Here is a 25,720-nt window from a genome sequence, read left to right as displayed (position 1 = left end):
TCCAGATTCCTATGACCTATTATGATTTAGCTCAGACAGCCGATTTGAGAAGATGGTCCTGAGGCAGATCTGCACTAGCCTTAACATTTAAGAAATTTTAATAATGACGTAGAATTATTTAACTTTTTCAATCTGTAATTACTACGAAAATCGGAAAAGAAAACGCTATGAAACAAACGTTTTACATTCTCGTTTCAAGTCAGCACACTAATACTCCACCAATACCAGAAGGTAAAAGCCAACCGGCCAGACGGGTGTTAATAGAAAGCGGAAATCCTACGCGACACTTCGCTGGCGATCAAATTGCGCAACGGTGTGGCCTCGTGCCTGGCTGTGTCGCACGCAACATTATGGCTACGCATGTTGCCCAAGGGGGACATCCCATGATCGCCGAGGCTAATCAGCGCAGAGGTAAACTAGCCATCCAGTCTGCTGCCGTTAACGGTGATAGTTTTCTTACTCCACCGAGTAACCCATTACGAGACGCCGATCGGATGTACTGACGGCTGACGGGCAAGGATGTCGAAGGAAGGTGTGCGAATTAGACTGCCGTTGGTGCTGCTAAATGATGTAAAGCGTCGGAACCACACCGCTGGTGCAGATGAAAGCGCAAATCCGTCTGCCTTCGTGTATTGTGGTATCCAGCCCCAGCCAAGTGTGCATGTGATGCGTCAACGAAACCTTACCAGAAATGGGGTGCGTTTTCTGCAACACCCTGTTGGAAGAAACTTTTATAGTTTCATTACATAAATTGTTTTCCAAAACGAAGTTCATGCAGTTACATGTGTCGTGCCGTCGCATTAGATAAGCCATATGCAACAATTCCAGCAAATCAAACAAACAATTGCAATCAAACAATAAGTTGTGTCTTGCTGAAACAAATCATTTTTTACCACCTCTGCGGTGCACGAACCTGTCCCATTTTTCCGCTTCTCGTTAGATATGCTACGCTGGCGCTACGGTGACATCGGAAAGCGTACTCTAAAGCGGCTCTCCCCACTGTACAGCTTCACACAATCACAAACGCCTATCTGTCTGTCTTTTTTTCGAAGTGATTTCGTAAAATAAAATTAGCGTCAAACTTACTTGGCACGACATCTTTCATCGCATGGTTGCACCAGTGTGCCATTTTCCTTTCCAAATGTCCCCGGAGAAGTCACAGATGGCGCCGATCTTGATTTACAAAAGAGACTGGTAAATATTTAATCTACCGCATCGGCATTGTTCTTTGCAACACGCAACATAATCAGTGATTTGGTTAGTTAATATTTTTGTTTTTGATTTTTGGGCTTCTAATTTAATAATCAGTTGTTGATTTTCCGTTGAATGCTCTTTCATGGTGGAATTGTGCAAAATTGCATAGTTACGATATTTAACCAAGGTGGACTACCGAAAAATGACCGATGTTATCGTAATTTACATGTTTAGTCATTTTAATCTACGCTGACAAAATTTACTAATCGAATAAATATGTTTCCAAATTTAATATTCTTTTAAAATTTATTGTAAAATACGTGAACTAGCAACCATTTATGAACAGAAATACTAAATATTATATTGTTACTTAATAACTTATGATAAATATTATAACTTAATAAATTTTATAATAATTTAAGGACAAACAAGGTAACAATTAAATCATTCATGATGTAGTAAACTCGACAGTAACATTAAATTAAGATCAAATTTAAAGAAAAAAAATAAAAACAAAAACCATTCCAACGATTCATTTGATCTTAAAACAAGCTGGTTCCCCAGATCGTTTTCCTAATCCATTATGATCCTTACATAATTCTTCACAAACTTCTAGGCCGGTACATTTGATCCCCTTTCAACTACACTTTGTGCGAAAATTGTATGCTGTACCGTGTAGTTCCACACAAGCTGCTCCGTTGATTTATGGTCGTGCTCTAGTGCCAAAGTGGGAGGTCTTCTCAAAGCGTCCCGACACGACGAAACTCGCGCCGCAAGTTCGGTTGAGGCACCCAATGGAATGAAAGCAACAAACCGCATGTCTTTAGCAGTGATGCAGAAATTAGTTGACCAAACAAACGGTAACCCATCCAGAAGGCTTCCCACCGTGGTTTGGCGATCGGCGGCACTACCGTTGAAATCAGATCACTCTTCTTAAATATATCCCTATCCCCCACATAACCGGGGGTGGATGTAGCGAAAGGAGTCGTATGTAAAGCGATGTTCAACATTATGCACTTTTAATGAATAATTGACAGTGACAAGTGCTTGCACGTGCATCAGCGACACTGGAGCGGTTATGCAAGGAATAGCAATGGTTGTTTTGCTCTAATGGCAGTATTTTGTTGCAACGATATGTTAAAATTATTTGAGAGATGGTAATGTAATCATCAACAGCCAGTTTCACTTCCCTTACTTTAAAATACATAGTGAAGAAAACGACCGCTTCATGCAATGTGTTTGCAAATTTGATTATGCGAGTTATTGTTACTTCAGAAGCATTTTCTCATCAGCTTAATTTGATTTAAACGTAATGAAGCTGGGAGCGAAAGCTGATAGGAGCGATATTTTGAAACGAAGGTAATTATAATAAAACAATTAATCCGAAAATAAATCCAACGCCACTTTATGAAAACGAACTAGCAGCGGAGCAACATCGGACGAAAAGCTGGTGAAAACAGAAAAGTGGTACTCGAAAGCGAACTGGGAAACGATTCCAACTCCGACAACCGGTACCGATATCGTTACCCAATTCCATTCGACCGGTGGCCCGATTTGCATGACAATATTATGTCCAATCGTCCACCAGCCAGGAAGCGAATACGCTTGCAATCACACTCGATTGCAGTCCCAAAAGTCGATTTTATGTCATCATTAAAGTACAATCACTAGCGCTAACGTTAGCAAGCGGCTGGTTCGTACGCTACCACCACCGAAATGATTAACGATCCTTCAACGTAGCAAATGTGGAGCCGTTTAAATACGTGTAATCTATCGCGTTTTCGATAATCACCCCATGTCTCCGGGAGGCCATTTGTTTGTTGCGCCCGTTTAAACCGTTCCCCGCCTTACCGGGTGCTTAAATCTTTCGATCCGATTAGCGAACGCAATCAGGCTGGCTAATCGTTCGCGTTACAATGCAGTTGATGCTTGTTGGCTGCGTTACTACTGCACGCTTTTACAGGAAGGAAAGCACTGCTATTTCAACACTGTTTGATTATGGCGGCAAAGGACAGTAGCTGATTACTGGAGGTTTATTCTCCTGATAGGCTGTTACCTTTTTTCCAGCATGAGATGGGATGTGGGGCAAGTGGTAGAAAAAATAATTATAAACATGACAGGAACCGCCAAAGGTTATGCAATTTTATCACTAGAGGAAGCTTCACGAGTAGAAGAAAGGAAACGACTATAAATCAATTTAAAGAGTACAGGAAACGGGAAGGGGAATGCAGGGGAATAAAAGTTCAAAACTTTGTTTTATCGGTTCGTATAACGCATTATCATGCTGCAATGCACTTCCATGTTCATGATCAAATAAAAATTTAACATTTTCAACTACCTTTAGGAAATCTACAGTAAAATATATAACTATAACGCAAATTTAATTTGTTTGTGATAATTATATTCAGATCTTTAAATACCTTTTTCAACCCTTTCAAAACATGTGTGAACTGATCAGTCTCTAAACGTTAGGTTAACGCCAACCTAATTAATTTCTTAGGAAATGTCTTATTTTTTTAAGTTACGTTCATCGCTTCAGTTTGTGCACTAACTACGCAAAGATACATTAACACATAAGTTAGGATTGTGTCGTAACACAACCTTTTTCCTAGCCAATTCCAAACGAAAGGGAATTTACTCCCGTTCAGTCAACGTGGAGAAGATATAATTGGGTTCAGGTTTTGTGGAAAATTTTAACCCATCCCCCACCATGCAGCAGCTGTCACGCAACCACCCACATCGCACCAATATGCAACGTTCGCATGGCATGCATGGCCAGGACTAATTAGCAGCCTCGTAAACTGTGCGCACTTTTCGGGGCCTCAAACAGCAATGACGAGTGCACGCATGCACAACGAATCGTGCCCCGGGTAACCGATCCGATCCGTCGCTTTGCCAGCGCCGCTGCATTTCGGATGCATTACAATCGATGCCGTTTGGCCGGCGCGATCACAAGCGTGTACGATTATGTGGATCACCGTGTGCATCGTGGCACATAATCGTTTCATGTCCTCATCGCCCGCGTAAAGAGAGTGTACAAAGGGTTCAATGATTCAAATGTTACTGCCGTGTCATTTTTTCTCGACCATTCTGGCAATCCTACTCAAACCATCAAGCAGAACAAGTTAGCAAACAAGAGACCAAAATTAAAGAGAACCTTAAATGAATGTTATGTTGCTAGAAATATCTCTGATAATATCACGAAATCAATTAAACAACATATGTGTTATACGATGATGCAATAAAGCTACTACTAGCACAAAATAGCGAAATATATGAAATGATGATTTAACATAAACACACTGCATTGTCACAATAGCATCGAGTAACTCATTATGTTTGACCTCATTCGTGAGGGTTGCATTTGCAGCATTTTGGAATACAAGTGTGTTAGGTTTAATACACACAAATAGTGTATTCCACATTTAATCAACTATCAAATTTTTAAAGAAATGATTTTTTTCAACCCCCTTTAACTTTAACTTTTTAAATTACTTCCCCGAACCTTTCACTTCGGGGTAGTAATTTTATTTAAGAGAAATTTAAAAAATCTTTTTTCATTCGAAGGAATAAAGTCCTGTCAAAGTCCTACATAAAAGTCCTGTTTTAAGAATAACATTAAGAAATATTCTTCTAACTCAATGTCATTTAAACACGATTGTCAATGTTGACCCTGACCTGTTTTCCCTTCTGTAGCCGGTTGCTAGGGAATGCGTCTATCAAAGTCAAACATTTCATTAACAAAACTCATGCACAAAACTTAACTTACCTCAAACATCCCCATCCTTTGTTATTTGTTCTATTGACCTTGTAAATGAATGTTTTTTGTAGTACCATCTGTATCTTTTTGTTATATGTTTTAGTGCAGTCCAAGCCCGATGCACGTGCGACAAGATCGCAGTCGGAACCATACCTTCACCGGGAAGCAATAGGACAATCAAGGAAATCACATCGCAATAAGTACAACAATAGAACCAACTCCAAAAAAGGAAAGAAGTTGATAACATCTATAATAACTACATCTTCACCAGCAATTTCAACTACAACACATCACACAATCACAACCGAGAATGCCCGGGATAAAGGGATAAGACATGGAGGAAATGCCTTGAGAAATTAGTACTCTCCTCAGTCAATGTATGACTGATAATAAGGCAAAGAGCCGTTATAAATGTAATAAAATGAATAATTTAAATAAAACAAACTTCAAAATTATTTTACTCAAAACTGTACATTAATCCACATTAAACTTAAACCGGTACATTGTGCCACGATAATGAAATTTTCATTCATGTTTGTCCTATTTACTTTCCAGTTAAACGAATGGGTAATAAGTGTACTAGCTAGCAACAGTGCCATATGTGGCTAAGAACTCAACTCAGATCGACTTTTTCATTCATCGTTTCTTTACTCGATCCAATAGCTCGCTTCCCTTATCCACGCGGATGTGCAGGTCGGAGTGCATCGCACGACACATATCTTGTAATTTTCAATCTCCCTTTCATCCAAAGTTTAGCCTCATCAGACTGCAATGCGGAACGCATTACACTGCCGCATCTAGCGTTTATGCACCTCCGAAACTTCGCGTCTCATTTGTCGGTTACTCGGTGCTTGCGAGAAACAATAGCTCCCAGGGCTGTAATGAGCAAACCATAACACACATGCAAAAATGTACTTCGTGTTCGACTGCATCAGAAAGCAAAAGGTTGAAAGCTGCTGCAATTGATATTCATCCGATGATGCAACTTCCATCACTCTCTCGGTAGCCATCCGAACCGTAATGTAAGGAAGGAACTACAGCAGAGAGCGATGGCGAGCGAACGAAGAAAGTGCAACTCTGAAAGTGGGTCCATCGTCCGGCCCACACGTTCCATGTGTGGCCGAGAAGTCATTAGATAGGCAAGGTGCATAACACTCGAGCTTTACTGTATTGTGTGTCCAACATTCCCAGTGTCTTGATTTTCCTCTTCACTTGTTACTTCGGTGATCTTTCTAACTTTGTTGTAATGTTTACTCTCCACATTCTCCTCACTGTGTCCTCTTTATTAAATAAAGACATGATTTGTGGGACATCGATCAACTGGTCACTGATCAAGTGATTGAGGGAACCGACGTTCTGCATCCGTTGAGGGAAAGAGCGATAGCTAGCGTTGGTAAGGAAATTCACTCACAGTGCAGGATTTATTGCTCTTCTCATTTACATAACATTGCGTATGCGTGAAGATGTGAGAAAATAGGAAGTAAGCAGTAGCCGGTTCGTGCTGTGCATACTTGTCGTACCGCAAAACTGATAGGCTTTAGTTTGGTTTGGCAAAACTAAAACATGAGCATGAACTACTATGAAAACTTGCTTATATTCTTCGTAGATATGCTGGTAGTTCAGCAATTTTTTCTTCATTACATAGTCAATTATTTTTTAGGTATGTGGACTCTCAAAAATAAATTACAATTGAAGTAAATTGTAGACAATTACTGTAATAGAGCCATGTTGGCAACTAAACGCATCACTATATCTAGTGTCCAATTCTAATATTTATGCCAGAAGATAGATTTTAGAGCACAAGGTCTAGTTTACGTCCAGATTTTTTCTTTTCCTCCTAGCTTTACAAGACACTTGCATAAAATTGCGTTACGAAGTGCTCCAATGCTCCAGCTTCTATTTCCGCCAACACCCTATAATAGTGGATATAGTTTACATCTTTATACATTACTCGTAGTTTAAATGGATTTAGACCTTGAAGAATAAACGATATGATCGTACATTAGACAAACAATCAAGACCTCAGATAATAACGTGAGAAATTTATCCCATCATTGTCTAACGTCAGAGCAAAGAAAAACTTTGGGCGGACATCGCATAAAATTTTCCATGTTAATTTACACAGTTTTTTTTTAAATTGGTTTAGTCTTGGTTCTAGTATTAAATCTTAAGTGTTAAAGTATTAAAGTAAGCAAATTAAAATTCTTTAAAATTTAAATTAAATTCCTTCGTCATATGAATGTTCATTGAATATCCAGAAGGCGCCAGTGCATGAAGCTGTTATATTAAGCAGGATTCAAAAATATGTTTTATGCAATACACATTTTAAATCAAATCATACAAACCTATTTAAAACAGTAAAACAATGCTGTATGATTAAAAAAATAGTTAAAACCATGCTGTTTCACCATCCGCATTACAAAGACACCTAAAATCGCGGAATGTAATATAACAGAACTTCAAATGTATATAATTAGGCGTGAGGCTAAAATCAGTTGTACATCTCCTTCTTGAGTAAATGATCAGATTGTATTATTTGTTTGGTAAACGGTTAATTATGATTCACCTACTCCTTATGTATGTTGTACATGTATTGTAGTGATACATTTTGAACAGCTTGCTTGCAACCCGTGAAAGTGTGACTCAAACCGTACAAGATCACATTTGCTCAGCTGATCTTGTGTGTGGCAAAAACTTCTTCAACCATGTGTTTGATAAACACGCTGCTGTTATCAATACTGTCTACCGAGACGGGCAAGAGCGTTAGTTCTGTTGGCAGATTCACCGACGAAAGACGTCTTTGCGATGTGAAGAAGAATTTGGATTTCGTGGAAGTTATGTGATAAAGAACGCTGTGTAGAGTGGCTGTTGACTTTATTGATATCACATCTAATTTATATGCAGTGTAGTTTTCATAACGCACAACAATTTCCATATTATTAAAAAATGAACGCATTAGTGATCTTAGCGTGTGTTTGGACTGTGGAGGGGTTTAATTTATCGCCCACCGCCAATTATGTATTCAATCACCCAGTTCTTAAAACGTTTATAACACCGACACGAAGTTCTCACTTTGGATTCTCTGTCAACCTGCGGACGAGCGGGTACGTTGGTTATTCATCTCTACAATTACAGCGCCTATGAGTAACTTTGTCTTCCCGGAAACGGAACAGCGTGCGTGATAAAAAAAAAGCCGTTTGTATCATTAAACCAGTCGTTGCGCCTTCCACTGCGAAATGTAACGATAAATTCTCTGTCGCCTCGACAGTTCTTGTTTTGAAGCTATGCACAAGATGAGTAACTGTCTGTAGAACAATGAGCAGATGTCTATTTTTGTCCAGCAAGCATCAGTACTAGTTTGATAAAATATTCATCATTATGGTCGGCATGGTGGCAGTTACTTTCACTGATAATTTCAATTTGTGGTGTAGATCTTATTCCATACACCAAAAAGAATGTATGTAAGTAGTTAACGAGCTGGTTAAAACTTACGGTTATCCCCTTTCAGCGTGCTAGTCGGAGCACCACGAGCACAGTCGGACTTAGAATACCAGAGAAACATTAATGAAACGGGAGCTATTTACAAGTGCAGCTTCGCGAACTCTTCCACCTGTGTGCCGTTCCGCCTTGACCGGCAGGGCGACACCAATTATGAGGACTACTACACTAACCATGCCGAGATTCGATCGGAGAAAAAAGAACACCAGATGCTGGGAGCAAGCGTGGACGGACTCGGTTCCGATGGCGCTTGGTTTGTCGCTTGTGCTCCACAGCTTAAAGGCAACGTCGAGATAGCGTACCTTCTACACGGGATTTGCTACCTCACCGAGGGTGTTATCACGACCGATGAACTAAACAATTTGTACAAAATAAAGCCACTTCGTGTGAAAGGTAAGAACCACAATTTGCTGCAAAACTGCAACAGTGCATCTTACTTTCAATGACTGTTTTAAATTAAGCACAACAGCGGAAGCATGGCAAGTACAACTATATGTACGCTGAACAAGGCTTCAGCCTGCATGTAACAGACGACGGGGATGAGATACTTATCGGAGCACCCGGTGTTATGGATTGGCGAGGCACTGTTCTTCGCTACCGCCAACGGACAACAAGAACTAGCAACGAAGCGATGCCAAGAAGCAACGTGTACCTAGATTTCAATAGGAGACGTCGTTTAACGCATGAAAGCGTTGTGCCAAATCCGATGTATGCAAACATTCCGCAAAACTCCTACTTCGGTTATGCTGTCAGTTCGGGCCGGTTTCTCGGAACTCAAAAAGTCTTGTACGTAGCAAGTGCTCCACAGGCACGTGAACAAAACGGAGAAGTGATCATTTTCGACTACACAGACAATCGCACCATCTTTGAGACGGTGATCGTTCGATATCGAACATTCACAGGGCAACAATTTGGCGAGTATTTCGGATACTCTCTGTTGACGGAGGACTTTAACAGTGACGGGTTTCCGGATCTTGCGATCGGCGCCCCGATGCACAGTCGCGCGATGGATCACGATCATGGTGCAGTGTACGTACTGCTCAACCTGGGCGAAATGAACTTCGATCTTCAGACCAAACTGATGAGTTCGTATGACCTGGGCGGGAGGTTCGGAACGAGTTTGGGCAAAATTGGGGATATCAACAGAGATGGATATGGCGGTAAGGGATTTATTCGCATCCAGGCTCATTGTAGCCATCAATAACATACATTTCCCTTAATGCTTTCCAGATATTGCGATTGGTGCACCATTTGAGGATGATGGTACCGTGTACATCTTTCTCGGTTCTGCAAATGGAATTCAAACGCGACCAAGCCAAAGATTGGTTCCATCCCTAACACAATTACATGCACCATCGGGGCAGCCACACATGTTTGGTCACGCACTTTCTCGCGGTGTTGACATCGACGGTAATGGTTACACGGATCTGGCCGTTGGAGCACCGAATGGAGAGACCGTATACGTATTCCGCTCTTATCCAATTGTTCGGGTCGAAGCTAGAATTAATTCCACAAAGCGAGAGCTACCCGCTGAAGGTGGAGTCTTTCAAATAGGTATATGCTGGTCCACAGATTACCCTGCAGGTGTACCATTCCCCGTTGCACTACAGTACACGTTGGACATTGATTACCAGATGGGACGTGCATCGGTCAACAATCGAAATAATACTTCCGAGCATCATGACCGGGTAACAATAGGAAGAGACCCTTTATGTTTGGAGTATAACGTCGTGGTTAACGCATCACCAACCACACTCTACAAACCCATCGCAATCGATGTCGAGTTCGGTATATCCCCAACTGCTACGCCTCCCAAGAATGGCAATCATTTTTGTGAGCACTGTGCAATTCTTGATCCACTGCATACTAATCGCGTCCAGGAGCGCATCCCGTTCAAAACCGGCTGCAGGAAAGAAATATGTGTAACGGATTTAAAAATTACTCACATTCGTTGGGTTGATATAGTGTCGCCGTATGTAGTTGGTAGTTCGAAAACAGCGACCCTAGAAGTGGACATTGAAAATGCGGGTGAAAATGCATATCTTCCACAACTGAACGTTACCACGTCCTCATTGCTTCGATTGAGTAACCCTTCATCAGAATGCCTGCAGTCACCGATCGGACGAGATCAGATCAACGTTTTATGTAGCTTAAATGGTGGCCTACCGTTGAAAACCTTGGCACGGATTAAATACACACTCACATTTGATGTAACACAACTGCAGGCTTCTGTTGGATATGTCAACATTCATGTTCTAGTTTTAACCACCAGCAAAGAACAATGGCCTCGTGACAACGAAATGGAGGAAAGACTAGCTTTGCTAGAGTTTAGCCACATAGACATCGTAAGGTAAGATGTCCTGATAATCTCTCTTACTTCTATCACTCATTTTATCACTATTTTACCATTTTATTTTATTATTTTTTTTTTTTTGCAGTAAAACATTACCACAAGAAGCAAGTCTAGGCAAGCAAACAGGCTTACTGAATGTTACTCAGCTTATAAAATTGCACAATAACGGACCAAGTGCATTGAACGGTGCCTTGTTGTTGGTAGACATACCTCTTAGCTATACGCCATCCCATTTTGGTGGAAAGAAAAGTTGTCAAATTATAAGGCTTACAGATGTAAGCGTAAGAAGCAGCCATAATGATACTCCGTTGGAAGTTGACTGGATTCAACCGAGCTCTGGGAAGGAACTACTTAAGCAAACGTTTGGTTTTTACATGAAAAAACAACCTTTAGTTCCTAGACAGGAGACCGATGAAGTTGATGGTCCAAGTAACATCGAAAATTTCATGAATTCTAACCCAGAGAATAGCGTGTCATCTGATTTTCTATATGAAGAGCATCCATTTGGGCACGGTTTGGTTGCAGACGGTGCTCGCCAGAAACGTTCCAATCTTTGGCTGCAACCTATACGACAAAGTTTGAGCGCTGTTCAGCTGGACGATTTACCACCACTGCGAACTGTTTATTTTAATTGCGCACAGAACCTTTCTGTCGTACACTGCCTGCAGCTTCAAATGTGGCTGCCTCATTTTCCTGCAGTAAACAAACCCGTCTTTCTGGAGTTGCAGTACAAGCTGAACCTGAACGCAATCGACGCATGTCTGCAGGAGCAGCAAGACATTTTGGTGGTACAGATACTAAGTGACTTGGAAAAGCCGTCGGATAAGGAAAAGAATACGTTCCGAATTGCACGTAACAACCCGTACACGGTCGTGTATCGGGATGCAAGCGTTAGTACACCGATCTGGATTTATGTGTCGTCGTCGTTCGGGGGGCTGATATTGTTAGCCGTCATAACCTATGCAATGCACCGGATGGGATTCTTCGAGCGTCACATTAAGCGTGAGATGAAAAAAAATAATCGTGAGGTAAGTGCGGAATACTGTTACAGAACTTGAAATATTTTGCTGTACTTAGTAAAAATTACAATTGTTTTTTTTTTTGTTTCTTATGGTATAGAGCGAAATTTCAGACAGTCCAACTGATAAGGAATGCGAAGATCTAGAAGTTTCTGAAATATAATGTAATTTTAATATTAAATATTTATTGAAATAAACAAGTTGAATAAGGTTTTGTTCTATTCAACGTCGTTTATCTGTTGAAAAAAAAGGTAATCAAAGTTCTTTTCGGATTGAATTTATTTAAGGAACGTGTGAAGCAGTGGCACTAGTAGTTAAGCTGTACAGTTTAGCAAAATCACAACTTGGTCGAACGGGTCATACGTCTTACAGTTGGTGACGTCGTAAAGTCGGCATGAACGGAACCACTCTCATTCATCCTTTCATTCTGAAATGGGTCTGATGTCCCGTCAAAACTACTGTGTGGTGCTTAGTCATCCAAAAACACAAATCTGACAAGAGGGTCTCCGACTTAGTAGCGTCTGTTAACCATAAACAAAGGATTTTTTCGTGACAAAATTAATTTCTCAAAATAATAGCAGCAGTAAAATCTGTAGACATTGTTCATTCACATTATTTCCATGTAACTTTCAGTTTATTTCCGAAAACATTGCAGTATCTGTGATTTCTTCTTTCAAAGAAACATTCTTTTGATCTAAACATTTGTTTTAATTACTATAACTTAAGGAATACATCTTCCTGACTCCTACCGCAACCATTCAACAGCCTTTGGGGGAATCTGAAGGCTGAAACAACGCAACAATACCATTGTCTGCAATAAAAAAAAAATAATTTTCTTATAACAGCGGTACATATACCTTCCTTACATGGAAAGCGTATCCATTGTAAATGTTTTCACTCCTATCCAGTACAACCCATTTATTGTGTTAACAACTTACTGTGTTTACATTTCATACTGCTTCTGCTGCGTCGATCTATAATAGTCATTTTTACTTCACCCTCGCTATGCATTATCAACAACCTCTAAACGATCGTGTCACTTTCTACCTTTGCCCTCATTAACGCATACACTATTTTACGGCTTTATTGTTGCAGCGCACCACTCACACTGTCTATTGGTTGCTGTGATACTGATTCGGTCATGTCCATGGTCATGCTAGTCCGCATCATACTCTCTTCCTCTGTATGTCATACTGATTCAATTCAATAATATTGTCATATTTTAGTACAACACATGTGAAGGATCGAGGATAGCAACCTTAACCGTGTTTCATCGAATTAGCATCCATGGGTTTAATTTTGAAGCTCATACTTTTATTCCGTCGTGATCTTCATTTTGCCATTTCGGGCATCGTAAATTGTGCTTCATAAGCTATACGATTTGTGTGTAATTGTTCACCTCAATTAAACCATAATCTATTGTTTATTTACAAAAGAAAAGAGGATTGTTTTGTAAAACATATTACTGTAACTAATTCAAAAGTTTAAAAATAATTACGTGCAAGAATTACAAAATATGACTAAAATTAATTAAAAGCATTCAACTGCTTTTCGTGACCATAGCACGGACTGACTGGTCGTTCAAACGAAAAAAAATTGCTTTTCATTATCGTACGCTTGCTCGCATGTGTAAAAATGATTGTAACGCTGGTTGATAAAAATAAACATTTTCACAATGGTACAGTTTATTCCTCTGACGACAGTTGCACAGAGCATTGCAATAAGCACCAATAAGTTTGTAAAAACCAAATGAAAATAATTTACAACCGTTCCTATTAAGCACTATGTTTTGTGGCAGTTCCGTGTTGGCGTGTTTCACGCCTTCCGTTCGGGTTATGCACCATGCTGCAGATAATTCGTTTCACCAGTGCAACATGTCGTGCCGAATTCACACAGCTATCAAACGCATTTTTGCGCACAACATTGTCTTATTGTATTCTCACCTCTATCTGTGCTGTTTTGATTGCATGTGAACTTCATGAGAGGGAGGAATTTAAAATAGTTCCTACTCTATGCTAAGATTGTGCTCCATTTTGTAATGTAGCTTTATAGCGCATGAGCAAAACAACTCCTGTTTAGACCATTAATTAAACACAGCACATTGGATTACTCGAATCAACATTTCATTTCATAAAAATGTTTAACTTTTGGGACAAATGTACATGAAAGATGGGGCACAGCGTTGAGGAAATGTTATCGGTAGGAAAGTTCAAATGTTTGATATGCATCTGCATCAGATAATAGGGGCTTGCGTTTTTGAATGAAATGCTATGATGAAATATGGGAACCTTCAATAAGCTCTTACAATTTCCATCGATTTTACAGACCGATTTGCTGAGCTTCATCATGGAAAGGAAAAACTTCAACTTTGCATACGTACGATGTATAGACGCTCTTGAATCATTAAGTACTTGCGTACTTGTAATAAGTATCTCCTTCTAACAATCGCATAGGGAACATACCCCATCACACCAGTAGTATCAAGCGTATTCGGAACATATCATTCCATTCCTCCTGGCGTCACACACTTTCCTCGTCTAAGCTAACATTAACCTCTGTCGGAGGGTACAACTAAAATCAGCACATAGTTTCATTTAACGGAGGCTCGCTATCCTCATCCGTGCTGCTCTTAATGTTCGACGATAGCTTCGCAATTTCGTCCTGTACCAGGTTCGTGCTGATACATGGTATCGGCGCACTCGTGTCCCGTTGCGGAACCTCTTCCGTGCTGGTGGAGCTACTTTCCTTCAGCCGGCTCAGTATACTCTTTGGCCCCAGAACGCTCAAGCTATCGGTGAAGCGGGCCGACCGTGGTGGTTTATTCGGAACCATCACCGAACCGGACGGGGCCGAACTACCCAGGACGGTCCGTTCCAAGCCCTCCGGGATAGAGCCACCACCACCGTCCTTATTTCCCTTATCTTTGCTACATTTCAACAATCCCGGGCGCATCTCGGCTGCGGTTGAGCTGCTACCTAGTGATGAGGTGCGTTTGGTCTGGAAACCGCCACGTTCACTGTCCGATGCTGCGGCGGCGGCCACCGCTGCTGCCGCTGCTATCGACGGTGCTGAAACCATTTCGATGACGGTTGAGTTGAGGCTCGTTTCGCCATCGATCGACAGATCGTTTGTGATCGACGAATTGTCAATGTTGAACGAGCTGTTCGTCTCGTTCGAGCTTTGCTTGATGAATCGGTACGGCTGCAACGAATACTCCGTGTCGGTGCTGGAATTTTTCTGCAAGCTCTCACACGACTTCTTGTACAAACGACTGGCACCGTCACACACGGTGGGATTAAGGAACGAGGATTGCATGTACTGCGAGTTGCGCGGTGAGTTCTGGCTGGATAGTGAGAGCGGCGAGTTTTTCGAATCACGCAACGAATTTCGGTTCGACGCTGGTTGCCGTTCGTTTTTCAGAGCGAAATCCTCATGACCCATACTGCTATCTGCCAGCGAGACGATATTCGATTTGGACGGCGTTACCGGCAATTCGATTGCCGTCTCACGGCGTAACATTTTCCGAGGTCCGTGCTCTTCCGGCTCGGTATCGTCGAAGTACTCGTCACTGTCGTCAAGCGAACATCGTGTTTGAAACAATTTTTCCATCATCATATAATCAACGTCCTCACACTCTTTTAGATGCTGCTTCTCGATCAGGGCGGCGAATTCGGGGTTTGTTAGTTCGTTTACATTCTTTGTACGATCTTCTGTGAAGGAGATTTACAGCAGCGTTAGAAAGAGTAACAAGAACAACTGCGTACACTACTTACCCCTTAACGAACTGGTGGGTGATGCTATCATGTGACAAACGCTCTCCAGTTCATCCGTAATAGAGGTGTATTCTGTGTGTATCTGCAACAAAAGATGTCGTCCCTTTGGAACTGTCCGTTGTACAGCTGGAAACCAAAAAAAAACAACACTTTTTTATTTAAACTCTGTAGAAACTCTGTATTTTAGACAACTTACGTTGATCATTGCCACTATCCGGTTCTGATTGTGTGATGCTGTGCTGTCGCTTGGAGAAGCCTATCTGATAAAGACTGGTCTGAGATTTATTAATATCAAAGCCACCTCCGGACGCACTTTCGGAATTCCTCCGTCCCCCTATTCCACCGATTGTACCGCCCGCTACTGCTGGACCGGTCGATTGGACACCAGCAGCTCCATTCGGTGGAGCACTACTGCCAGGTCCACACATTGACGAGTTTCGGCGTCTTCCGGCCCTGTGTCGTAAGCCTTCGTAGTTCGGCTCGACCATATCGTCCAATGTTTCATCTCCGACCAGCGTTCTATCATCCGCTCCTTCCAACGGTGTTAGTGTGTCCTTGCTTTCGGTACTAGCAGTGTCCTGTCGAATGTTCAGAAATGGAGGTGGTGGCGAAGGTTTGATCGTTGGCATATCTACTGGCGAGAGTGCCTTGGGAACGCTACCCACCGGGAACATTTCCGAGTCTTCGGAGCGGATGGAAAATTTGCGATCCCGCTCATGTTGTTGAGAGACCTAAAATGTATTGCAAATTGAAACAGCATTAGAATAAAGCTAATTCTTGTGTGAATTATGTTATTACTCTACCTGATCTGGGGATCGTTCTGCTTCACTTTCCTCCAGAACCGTACGCACCTCCAGATGCTTTCCATCATCAAAGATGTACGCATCCGGACGCACCTCCGTCAACGATCGATTAAACTTTTTGCGTTGCGTCGTGGGCGGTGGCAAAATGTAGCTATCACTCTCCGAGATTGTGCGTGTCCGATGATCCATAATCATCCCTGCCGCCATACCTCCGGGAGGTGCATTCCCGCTCACATTGCCCGTCGAACCCTGCGTATCGTTCATGAGCGTGTGTGCTGACATGAACCGATGTATCACATCCAAGTGATTCAGAATCTGTTCGGCCGACTCTTCCACCTTGCGCAAACGAAACTCAATGTTCTGCACGGCCGCACTTTGAATGTTCTCCTTCTGGTTGATATCCTCTATCTTCTGCGCCATATGGTCCACCCTTTCGTCCGTATTTTTAATGCGCTCCTCTGTCGACTGCTGCAGCAGTATTTCCTGCTCGCGGAAGTAGCCCTCGACGCACTCCTCCTCGAAATCATACAATCGCTCCATGTCTTCCTTTTCGAGAAACAGCTTCAACCCATTATCGCGCGATTCCTGCAACCCTTTAGCTTTTCGGATTGCGTACCGGAGAAGCGAATAGAAATGGCAGAGCGCTATCAACGGTGGTGGCAGGACCGGTTTCTGCTGGTACTCCATCACCACCGTGAATCGCTGGAACATCCACACCTGGTGCGACACGGCGTTCACCTCGATGAAGATGTTGTTGAACACGGCAATCAGCAGATTGATTAGCAAAATGTTCGCAATCAACAGATACATCGACATTGCTATTGGTGTCACCCAGTGGCCTGAAAACGGACAAAAGATAAAACGTTACCGTTCATCCCGTGTTGCGAAGGATGATGGTGCTGGTTGCTTGTTTAGTAGGCAGTTGCGTTGCAATGCCACAGATGCCGTCACGCTTACCCGTCACGCATGGTGGTTGTGATGGGTCTTCACCGCACGGCGGATCAATATCGTCGGCAAACACTTCTCCGTACAACATGAAGTACGGTTGATAGTACACGTCCCGTACCAATCGCCAGCTAGCATCGTTGTTCGGAAATAGGATCGCCTGTCGGCTTACACCGAAGCTCATCAACACCACCAGCAACAGCACCACGAAGTAAATCATGTTTTTCACCATCTTGCCCATCATCGTCACCAGTGGTCCTGCGAAACAACCGTACATACAAAACATGTTGGACACATCAGTAAACGTAAATTAAGCACGATGCTTTGCGAAGCGAAGCGAAGTAACTACGATACTTGTAGCTAGTTAGCATATAAACAATTTACTTGTAAATGGATTGAAACAGGATAATTATTAACTATTTCATTTACACTTGGGTGTGGGCAAACATTTACGAATATTCCTTCATGGGGCATCAAACACAAGGAAAAAGCAATGAGAAAAGCACTTCGACGGGACGATTTACCTACCCAAATATTTGTTTACACCTAGAATGTTTAATATCCGCAAATACCAGTAGATGCTATCCACGCAATATATCACCCGACCGATGTCCATCGTGTACGGTCGTACCCGCAATCCAAACCCTATAAAGAAAAATATGATTGCGGCTGCATCGCACGGGTTCCACATGTTCCATGCCCACACGGAAAACTTGTGCCTAGAGAGAAAGAGGAACAGAAAGGACGTAACACGCTTTGATTAATAGTCGAATACGTTGAACCCGATGCGTCGGTTCATATGTATGCGAGGTCCTTACGATATTGCCACCGGTTCCGATGATACGATTTCCCGTATCTTCTCACAGCCCAGCGTGGCGATATAGGAAATGGCATAACACTCCTGCCAGCTCGGTGTTTCCTCCATTCGCACCAGCACGGTGTACGTGAACAGCACGAGAAAAAACACATAAGCCATCTGGAATGGGATAATCGAAATGTAAATTTGGCACGAGAAAGGACATTATCCCACCAAACGCTTACCGAATCCGCCCAAAACTTGGTGATGGGTGCAGTGTAGAATTCGTAGAATTTTTTCTTCAACTTAAGGGGCCGCTGTTGGCGTCCGTCACTGTCAAACAGGTAGTCCTTGTACTGTGTGTTTTCCGAGTCCGTTAGAGAAACCTTGGAAGTGAATATAAAACAAGAAAGATGTTTATTTTTGTTTTAGACATCGTACCCCAACGTGCGAACTGGTGAACACCGTGCAATAATTGAATTGCTATTAGTAACCAAAATATCGGCCAATAATCTTTGTTAAACGTAGCAATGCCAACAAGTATTCAAACATGTGTTAAATAACACACAATTTGGATCCAGCGAATAAGTTTTACAAAAGTACATCAAACCGTTATCTTAAATATTGCAGTGCGATGTACGAACAATACATTACATCAAATTAAAGCCATAATACAAGTATATACAAATTAAATTCATTTATTTATTGTTGTAAATTTTCTCACGGGTAACTCAAAATAATTGTGTAATTACTAATATATTACATTTTATAAACCCAACACACTACTATCGATGCAATTTCTAATTAAAGTTATTACTATTTGTGATATGGATATGGAACAAGCAACCAATGGAAAAAAAACCTGTACCAAAAGCAACTCTCTATGCTAGTACTATTTAGCTAGTCTAATCATCGATGTGGACATTGGGTAGGTGCAATTTAAAAGTGGAAGCTACACATGAACGATGCACACAAAAACAAGGTTCAACCAAAAATCAAGCGATATTTTATTTTGCAATAGAAACCAATAACATTTAAAATTATTCTGATGGAAGGTAAAGTGATGCGGACTAACTTTTGAGCTCAAGCATCCGGTCAGACCTACCTAAAGGAAATCAAAACAAAAACCGGGTGTTAGGTTCAAAAATAAAACGTTTTCCAAGTGTTAATAAAGTGTTTTTCTTTTTCTTGCTGGAACTTTGCAACGCTTAGATCCATTGAATGGCCAGAAATTGTGTAGCGTGCTTGTTGTGGTGTGTGAAATGTACTAAATTTACTCCAAATAATAAAACCATGTTTGTATTGCAAAACTGCACCGATGCTATCTATTGCTAGCTTATTGCTGATTATGTGAGCCGAGTGTTAATGGAATAAAAAGGGAATTATAAATAAAAACTGTACGAATTTGTCTGCCCTAGATCGTTGCAATGGCGTGGGAGCAATAAAATTTAACGATAACATTGCAACACTACTTTGTGGCAACGATCCGAAGTATTTAAAATTAATTCCATACATTCAATTCAAACGACTGATTCGGAACTTTGTGGTGACCGTTCTGCTTATTCATCTATTCATCCCTTTGGACACATTAAATAAGCCCGAATTGGTTAGTCGTAACGGAAGCTCGTATTTACAACGGTATAAACTTTACAGTGTCCGGGTTGGTGGTTGGTCGTGAAGGGTATGCTCATTAAAAATCATCTTACACATCTACCGAATGGAGAGGATGACATTGAACGACGACTTTTGTATCGGTTTAGTACTGCATTTACATAAGCAAAGACACATCATTTACCAAACCCAGCATGGGACAGTAAGGTGATAGTGAACAAAGCGAACACGAACAGAGTTTTGGCCAGTTATTACAAGAGCGGAAGATGTACAGTTTGAAGGATCGCAGCAAGGGGACAGATAAAGCAAAAGTATCTGGGAATAGAAACAGGAAACAATTTATTCACACGGATACGGATACGGAAACACAGACAATTTCGATGTCTTTTTAAAACAACTTGTTTAAAAAACAACGTTCAATAGCGTAAATATATTTTCTCGAAAGAAATACCACAAACAGTACAAATCGTAAACTCGTTGAAATGCTAACAAAGATGCAGTGTGAGGAAAAATAAAAGAACACATGTTAAAAAAACACAAAATTGCAGAGCACTAATGACTGTGTGTTAACCTGTTTAACTTTGCTGCTGTTAAAATTGCTAGTGTAGTGATCACGGAATGATTTTGGTAAAAAAGAATAAACGTATTTGCACTACTTTAATTAATTATTTCATCAATTTTGAAATTTTTCACTGTGCTGCTGAACGTGTGCTGCATGTTGGTGTGCTCTAGTGGTTAGTGTGAGCGGACGATTGTGAGAGTAGATAATGTCATAAAATCAAGATAAAAACTTCTTCAATCATTGGTTTCATCTTTCCAAATCCCACCCGACAACCAAAAAAAACGAGTTAGGAACACAAAAACAACGTCTTTTATTAGCACTCGGTGGGATTCTGTGTCGTTTGCTATTAGGAAGATTAAAACCAGAGAAAACAAAACACTACACAGTCGACAAGTATACTTAGTGGTGCGCTCGCGGGCACTGGGCACACTTACTTTTCCATTTTCCTGCACTTTGGTATCTTTCATTGAGTACGTATCGGACAGAAGCGCCTAGGATGAGAATACAGCAGCATGAAAGGACATTCGGTTCGGTACAAAATTCGGACGTAATGTAACAAAACAATACCCAGACGTATTTTCCACCACCCCGCCCGGGGTTTGGCTTGGGGGTGGAAATGTACAAAGAAAGACATACATTTTAGAACACACTAACAGTAGGACTACGTGGAGTACAGAGAGAGTTTGTGAGGATAAAAAAACAGGGTACGAACGATACAATTGGACGAAAGGTGGGCGTGAAAAGAGTGTAAACGGGAACGAGGGGCTACGTAGGCTTTATACACGTAATTAATAGTAGGAAGAATTGGGGATGGTGCACTTGGTGGTACGAGGAGTTCATGTAATGAGCATAAGCGTCGATCGAATTATTTTAAACGGAATAAAGGCTTATCCATTTTTGCCGAATATTATTCCACATGGATCCTTTAGAACGACTTATTAACTCTGTTCTATATAATAACATAGCTCCAATACCAATTTTACGGGCCAAATGTTTGTCAATACTGGAATATAAAACTGCCCATTTAGCTGCCAACAAACATACAATTTCCATTCACCAATTACCGGTTTTACTCATTTTACTTCTCTTTCGACACAGATTAGTGCATAGAGGGGTTTTTAGTTTTGGCATAGTGGGATGATAAATCGGTAGAAGATACTGGTGATAGAAGGAAACTAGTGGGAAGTTAAAACGTTCTACATAGCGGAAAGTAATATGGTTGCTACAGTTAATACCTGCGGTGTTGGCGCTGCACTTTCGCCAGCGGGTTTGGTGGTTTGAGTGGAGTTAGCAATAGCTTTCTACAAGGAAGTGAAACACAACACCACAAATTGGATTTGTTTTTTTTTCTCGACACACAGGGGAATTAAGTGGGAAGAAACATATCGGTAGATCATCGTTTCCCGACAGTGTTAGTTTTTTTGTTAGTTGTGTTCCGAACATTTGCACCCGCAGCACATCACCGACGAAGGAATAGTGGCGTATGGCGAAATGTAAGGCAATTAAGGTGAGGTGAGTTAGGTATCAACCGTACACGGGATCACGCACAGGAGAAAAGAGAAAGAGAGAAAGAGAAAGATAGATAAAATTCAGTGAAAAAATACGTGATCCTTCGCGGGGAGCAATGGCCCATAGATGGAAATCAAGGGTTACGTATGGTATACGGTATACTGAGATAGAGCGAGAGCGAGAGAGATAGAAAGATGTTAAAGGCTTATACATAAAACCAACCACGATGTAGCGTGCGACTTGTAAACGGACATACCTCTGCATCCGTATCCTTTTTATCGCGATCCTCGAAATCGAGGTATTGATTCTCCAGATGCTCCTCTTCGGTTTGAGGCATCTGCTGCAGCTCTTCCTTCGATTTAAAGTCTAGCTTCCTTATAAAGAATGGACATAACAGTCCACAGATAACCTTTTCGCAGATAAGGATTCGTTTAAAAGAGGATGAAGATAAACATTACACGATTTAAATGGTTTCCTTTCTCTACCAGCACACTTACCTTAAGATTGGTGTTTTTTCTCGTACGCAACCCGCCCATCCAAAGATCCGCCAGTATTATCTGGCTGCAGGGATGTGCCAGGATCGCACGATGATTCGCTGCCACGGCCAGCGACAGACAGCTCTGGCTGGACCAGGACTGCAGCTCGCACGTTAACAGCCGCTGGGCCCGTTCTGCATCCTGTCGGTAGCAGAAATCCAGCAGCTTCAGTCCTTTACTCTCGAATTCCTTCGCATAACTGCGCAGCTCTTCGTAGATCTCGGTGTCGAGATCATCGTCCGCTGCCTCATGTGCCATCGCCTTGTAGAGCTTGCAGGCGACGAGCGACTTTGCAAGCGCTTCCTCCCCATGTGTCCACATGAGCAGTGCCATCTGCTGTCGTTTGGTCAGTACGGCCCAGATTAACAGCTCGTTGAACGGTAACTCGAACAGTGCCATATCGGACGTCACAGGCAGCAGCCCGGTGACGAGACTCATCGAGTTGATACCGGCCGATCGCTGAAAAGTCGATGGTTTCCGGTGCGTATTGACGTAGCTGTTCATCACTTTCGCGTAGATCGGACGAAATTTGCGCCGTGTGTAGTACGATCGGTATGCACCACCCATCAGCTTATTGATGACGAGCCCGATGTCATGCAGTGTGTAGACGTATCCCTTCGGTATGTGTGGCCGAACATCACGCAGGATGTATCCGAGCGTGTTGGCCGGTCCGTGCTTGGTGTTGTACAGCTCTTCCAGTCGTGGTATGGTGAGGAACTTGCGCATTGACACACCATTCTCCAGCAGAAGTTTGACAAAATCGATACGGTCATGCTCCAGTGCCTGCATCATCGCTTCGTCCAATGCACCGTGGGGCCACTCCTGACCGTACACAAATATCTCCGATCGTGCGATATCGACCCGATTCCAGGTGAGTGCCAGACTGAGCTGCTCCGGTGGACTAAGGTGCTGTGATTTAAAAAGTGCAGTTAAAATCGTTTGGTCCAATTCCTGAGTATTGCCCTCCGGTCGGTCCTGTATACGGAACACCGTAATCTGTGGAATGAGGAAGACGGAAGCAGATGAAAAATATATTGGCTCATGCGGGCGTTTCGTCCCATATGCGATACACTTACGAGATTTTTATTTTTAGTGCATTGCAGCAACTCCTGAAACAGTTGCTCCGCCTGCTCCGAGCTGACCTCGAATGTTTTCTGTATGATACCCAACACGTAGTCGTGCATCGATTCCAGCACCGTCTGTTCTCCATTATCCGTTGCATACCTGGAAAAAAACCCCGGAACCAGATAGACACGCGGTACGGTTGTTAATATCCTGTTCAGGACGCGTTCAACCGCGCATTGATACGAATGTAGGTAAAGGTGCATTACTTATGTACAAACGCTATTAAGTCTGCTGCCCGGCCTGACCCATCACACACTACTACCGGAACCGGTGGGTTATCGGTGACGTATTCTAGCACAGCTCTGATTGTGTTTGTACCACCTTCAATTACCAAGCATACTACGGGGGTGCTCGAGTGGGTAACTAGGAAAGAAGAATAAGAAAAAGAAGATCAAGAAGAGAACTCTGTGTCGAGTAAAGATACGAATGCAGAACGGATGAGCATAGTAGATAGGGAGGTAGAGAGACAGAGACAGATAAAAGGAAGATCGATAGTGTGATTGAAGTTTGGAAAGGGATGATGCTGTTGCACAGCAAACCGAACCCAGAGATGATGTGAGATGATCCGGGATGCGGAGCTACAACTAGTACATCGATACACTATTCTTCACGAGGTTACAACAACCAAGCTCAATACGAGAAAAAAACGATGCCCTGCACTAAGCAACATACACAACACGATTACGATCAACATGTAAGGGAGGATGCAGTCAGTAGAAGTGGTTTGAAAATAGCACATTAAAAAGCTACAGAGTAGAGACAGACCATTCTGGAATGCTATAACTGCGTCCTTTCAAAGAACACTAATCAAAGCTACAGTGCGGAACCAAAGAAGAAGTTTGGGGCAGTTTTAGTTTTCTTCCACCGTTGACGAACATCCGATGATGGCCGAAAGTCAATGCACAAATCATTAAACAAACAACGGCTCAATCGCCTACGTAGTGTTGAGCGGGTATGTGAGAAGAAATCTGCCCTGTTATGTTACTTCGCATGAAAAAATGTATTTTTCTTAATGAATTAAATTAGTACACGGCCAAACAGCTTGCAGCAAACTGGACCAATGCTACGGACAACGGGATCTGTTGCTAACGAGTAACTTAATTAATCACCCACATGAAGCCAATCGGGATAGACAGAGATGGACTTCTCGAACGGCACTAGCAATTTTATTGCAAAGCTGAAACTTATGAAAAAACCTATCCTACACAATTTATCGTTTCAAACGATGCGGTACTGTAACAACCGTGGATGGAAAATTATATCCACTCAAGCAAGAATCGTTCGCTGCATTCATCATCGTTAGCGAATAACGCGGTTGGACACACCAGTGCTGGACATTTGGCCAGATTTCCATCGAACCAATTCATCATTACCAGAAGGCTTGCTAGTGAAACTGTCTAATCAATCTCCTGCAGCTGCGGAAACAGGGACGTTCGGATCTCCTCATTGAATCCTTGCCATTCTGTTAGATCCAATTAACCTCTCATTACCGGATAACAAACTGTCCCTTGTAATTAGTGGGAAATGTTCGGTTTTGCCTGTCTGGGATGCAACAGAGTTACGCCAGGTACAGCACACCGATGGCTCAGATTCGAATCAAGTCGGGCCTTTCCAACCTTTAAAGCCTTATCTCCTCGGAAGCAAGCAAACCATTGAACCAAGGCAATCCCGGTGTGAACAATATAATGCGCAATATTTCAATTTTCTATCAACAAACTCCACACCGCCTCTGCATCGTTTATGGCTTGCCTTTTTGTTCTTACTTTCTTGCCACGTGATTTCACCAAGACCAACGCTGGTGGGGTTCTATAAGCTACGATAGCACCAGCCTCCAAATACGCCCTGCTCGGAAGGATACACTTATCCTGCTGACTTAATGAGCGGATTATCGGGTAACCTTTTGCAGAAGAATAATAAAGTAGCGAAACATTGAAGTGAAGGAAGAACGAGAGAGAAAAAAGCAGCTCAACCAAATATCCTTAAATGAGGCAGATTTTTTGCTTCTTGCTCCAAACCATTCCATTTCATATTCAACAGAACAGGCGCGAAAACACGATACATTGTGTTTAGTTCACATCTATTTTAAAATCAACCTTCCGTAAGCCCAGTACAACCCTCTCCTGTAAGGATAAGGAGCCTAAATCCTGAATGAAGTAACGCTCTTGTTTAGACGAGCCCTTACGGTGGTTTTGACGCACCTGGAAGGGCGATTGTGCGAGAAAAGGAATGCTACATA

General features: G+C 42.1%; 2 protein-coding genes across 2 annotated transcripts in view; one reads left to right on the top strand and one right to left on the bottom strand.

Moving 5' to 3' along the window:
• Positions 1-7,900: 7,900 nt before the first annotated feature.
• LOC128713318 (integrin alpha-PS3-like) lies at positions 7,901-11,987 on the top strand. Its single transcript, XM_053808178.1, has 6 exons — positions 7,901-8,058; positions 8,463-8,845; positions 8,914-9,612; positions 9,683-10,802; positions 10,891-11,833; positions 11,925-11,987. The coding sequence occupies exons 1-6, from the start codon at positions 7,901-7,903 to the stop codon at positions 11,985-11,987; spliced, it is 3,366 nt and encodes a 1,121-aa protein (XP_053664153.1).
• Positions 11,988-14,401: 2,414 nt separating this feature from the next.
• The window catches only part of LOC128712132 (transient receptor potential cation channel trpm), a 33,289-nt gene continuing 21,970 nt past the window's right edge, over positions 14,402-25,720 (bottom strand). Inside the window, exons 9-23 of the mRNA XM_053807027.1 lie at positions 23,691-23,847; positions 23,436-23,583; positions 22,321-23,355; positions 22,080-22,232; positions 21,550-21,615; positions 20,749-20,805; positions 19,217-19,246; positions 18,387-18,527; positions 18,164-18,321; positions 17,874-18,064; positions 17,358-17,603; positions 16,401-17,239; positions 15,794-16,328; positions 15,598-15,723; positions 14,402-15,534 (exon numbers count right to left, since the gene is read on the bottom strand). Of these exons, the coding sequence (XP_053663002.1) occupies positions 14,402-15,534; positions 15,598-15,723; positions 15,794-16,328; positions 16,401-17,239; positions 17,358-17,603; positions 17,874-18,064; positions 18,164-18,321; positions 18,387-18,527; positions 19,217-19,246; positions 20,749-20,805; positions 21,550-21,615; positions 22,080-22,232; positions 22,321-23,355; positions 23,436-23,583; positions 23,691-23,847 (5,015 nt within the window). The remainder of the gene's footprint in view (positions 15,535-15,597; positions 15,724-15,793; positions 16,329-16,400; positions 17,240-17,357; positions 17,604-17,873; positions 18,065-18,163; positions 18,322-18,386; positions 18,528-19,216; positions 19,247-20,748; positions 20,806-21,549; positions 21,616-22,079; positions 22,233-22,320; positions 23,356-23,435; positions 23,584-23,690; positions 23,848-25,720) is intronic.

Source organism: Anopheles marshallii, chromosome 3, assembly GCF_943734725.1.
Source record: "Anopheles marshallii chromosome 3, idAnoMarsDA_429_01, whole genome shotgun sequence".
In the NCBI taxonomy this organism is placed as follows: domain Eukaryota; kingdom Metazoa; phylum Arthropoda; class Insecta; order Diptera; family Culicidae; genus Anopheles; species Anopheles marshallii.
This window is presented reverse-complemented; position numbering and strand designations above follow the sequence as displayed.

Bases quoted from the DNA above. Each gene is read 5' to 3' on its own strand.
- LOC128713318 (XM_053808178.1), top strand. From the start codon at position 7,901: ATGAACGCATTAGTGATCTTAGCGTGTGTTTGGACTGTGGAGGGGTTT. The intron at 9,613-9,682 runs GTAAGGGATTTA...AATGCTTTCCAG, and splicing joins CAACAGAGATGGATATGGCG to ATATTGCGATTGGTGCACCA. The intron at 11,834-11,924 runs GTAAGTGCGGAA...CTTATGGTATAG, and splicing joins TGAAAAAAAATAATCGTGAG to AGCGAAATTTCAGACAGTCC.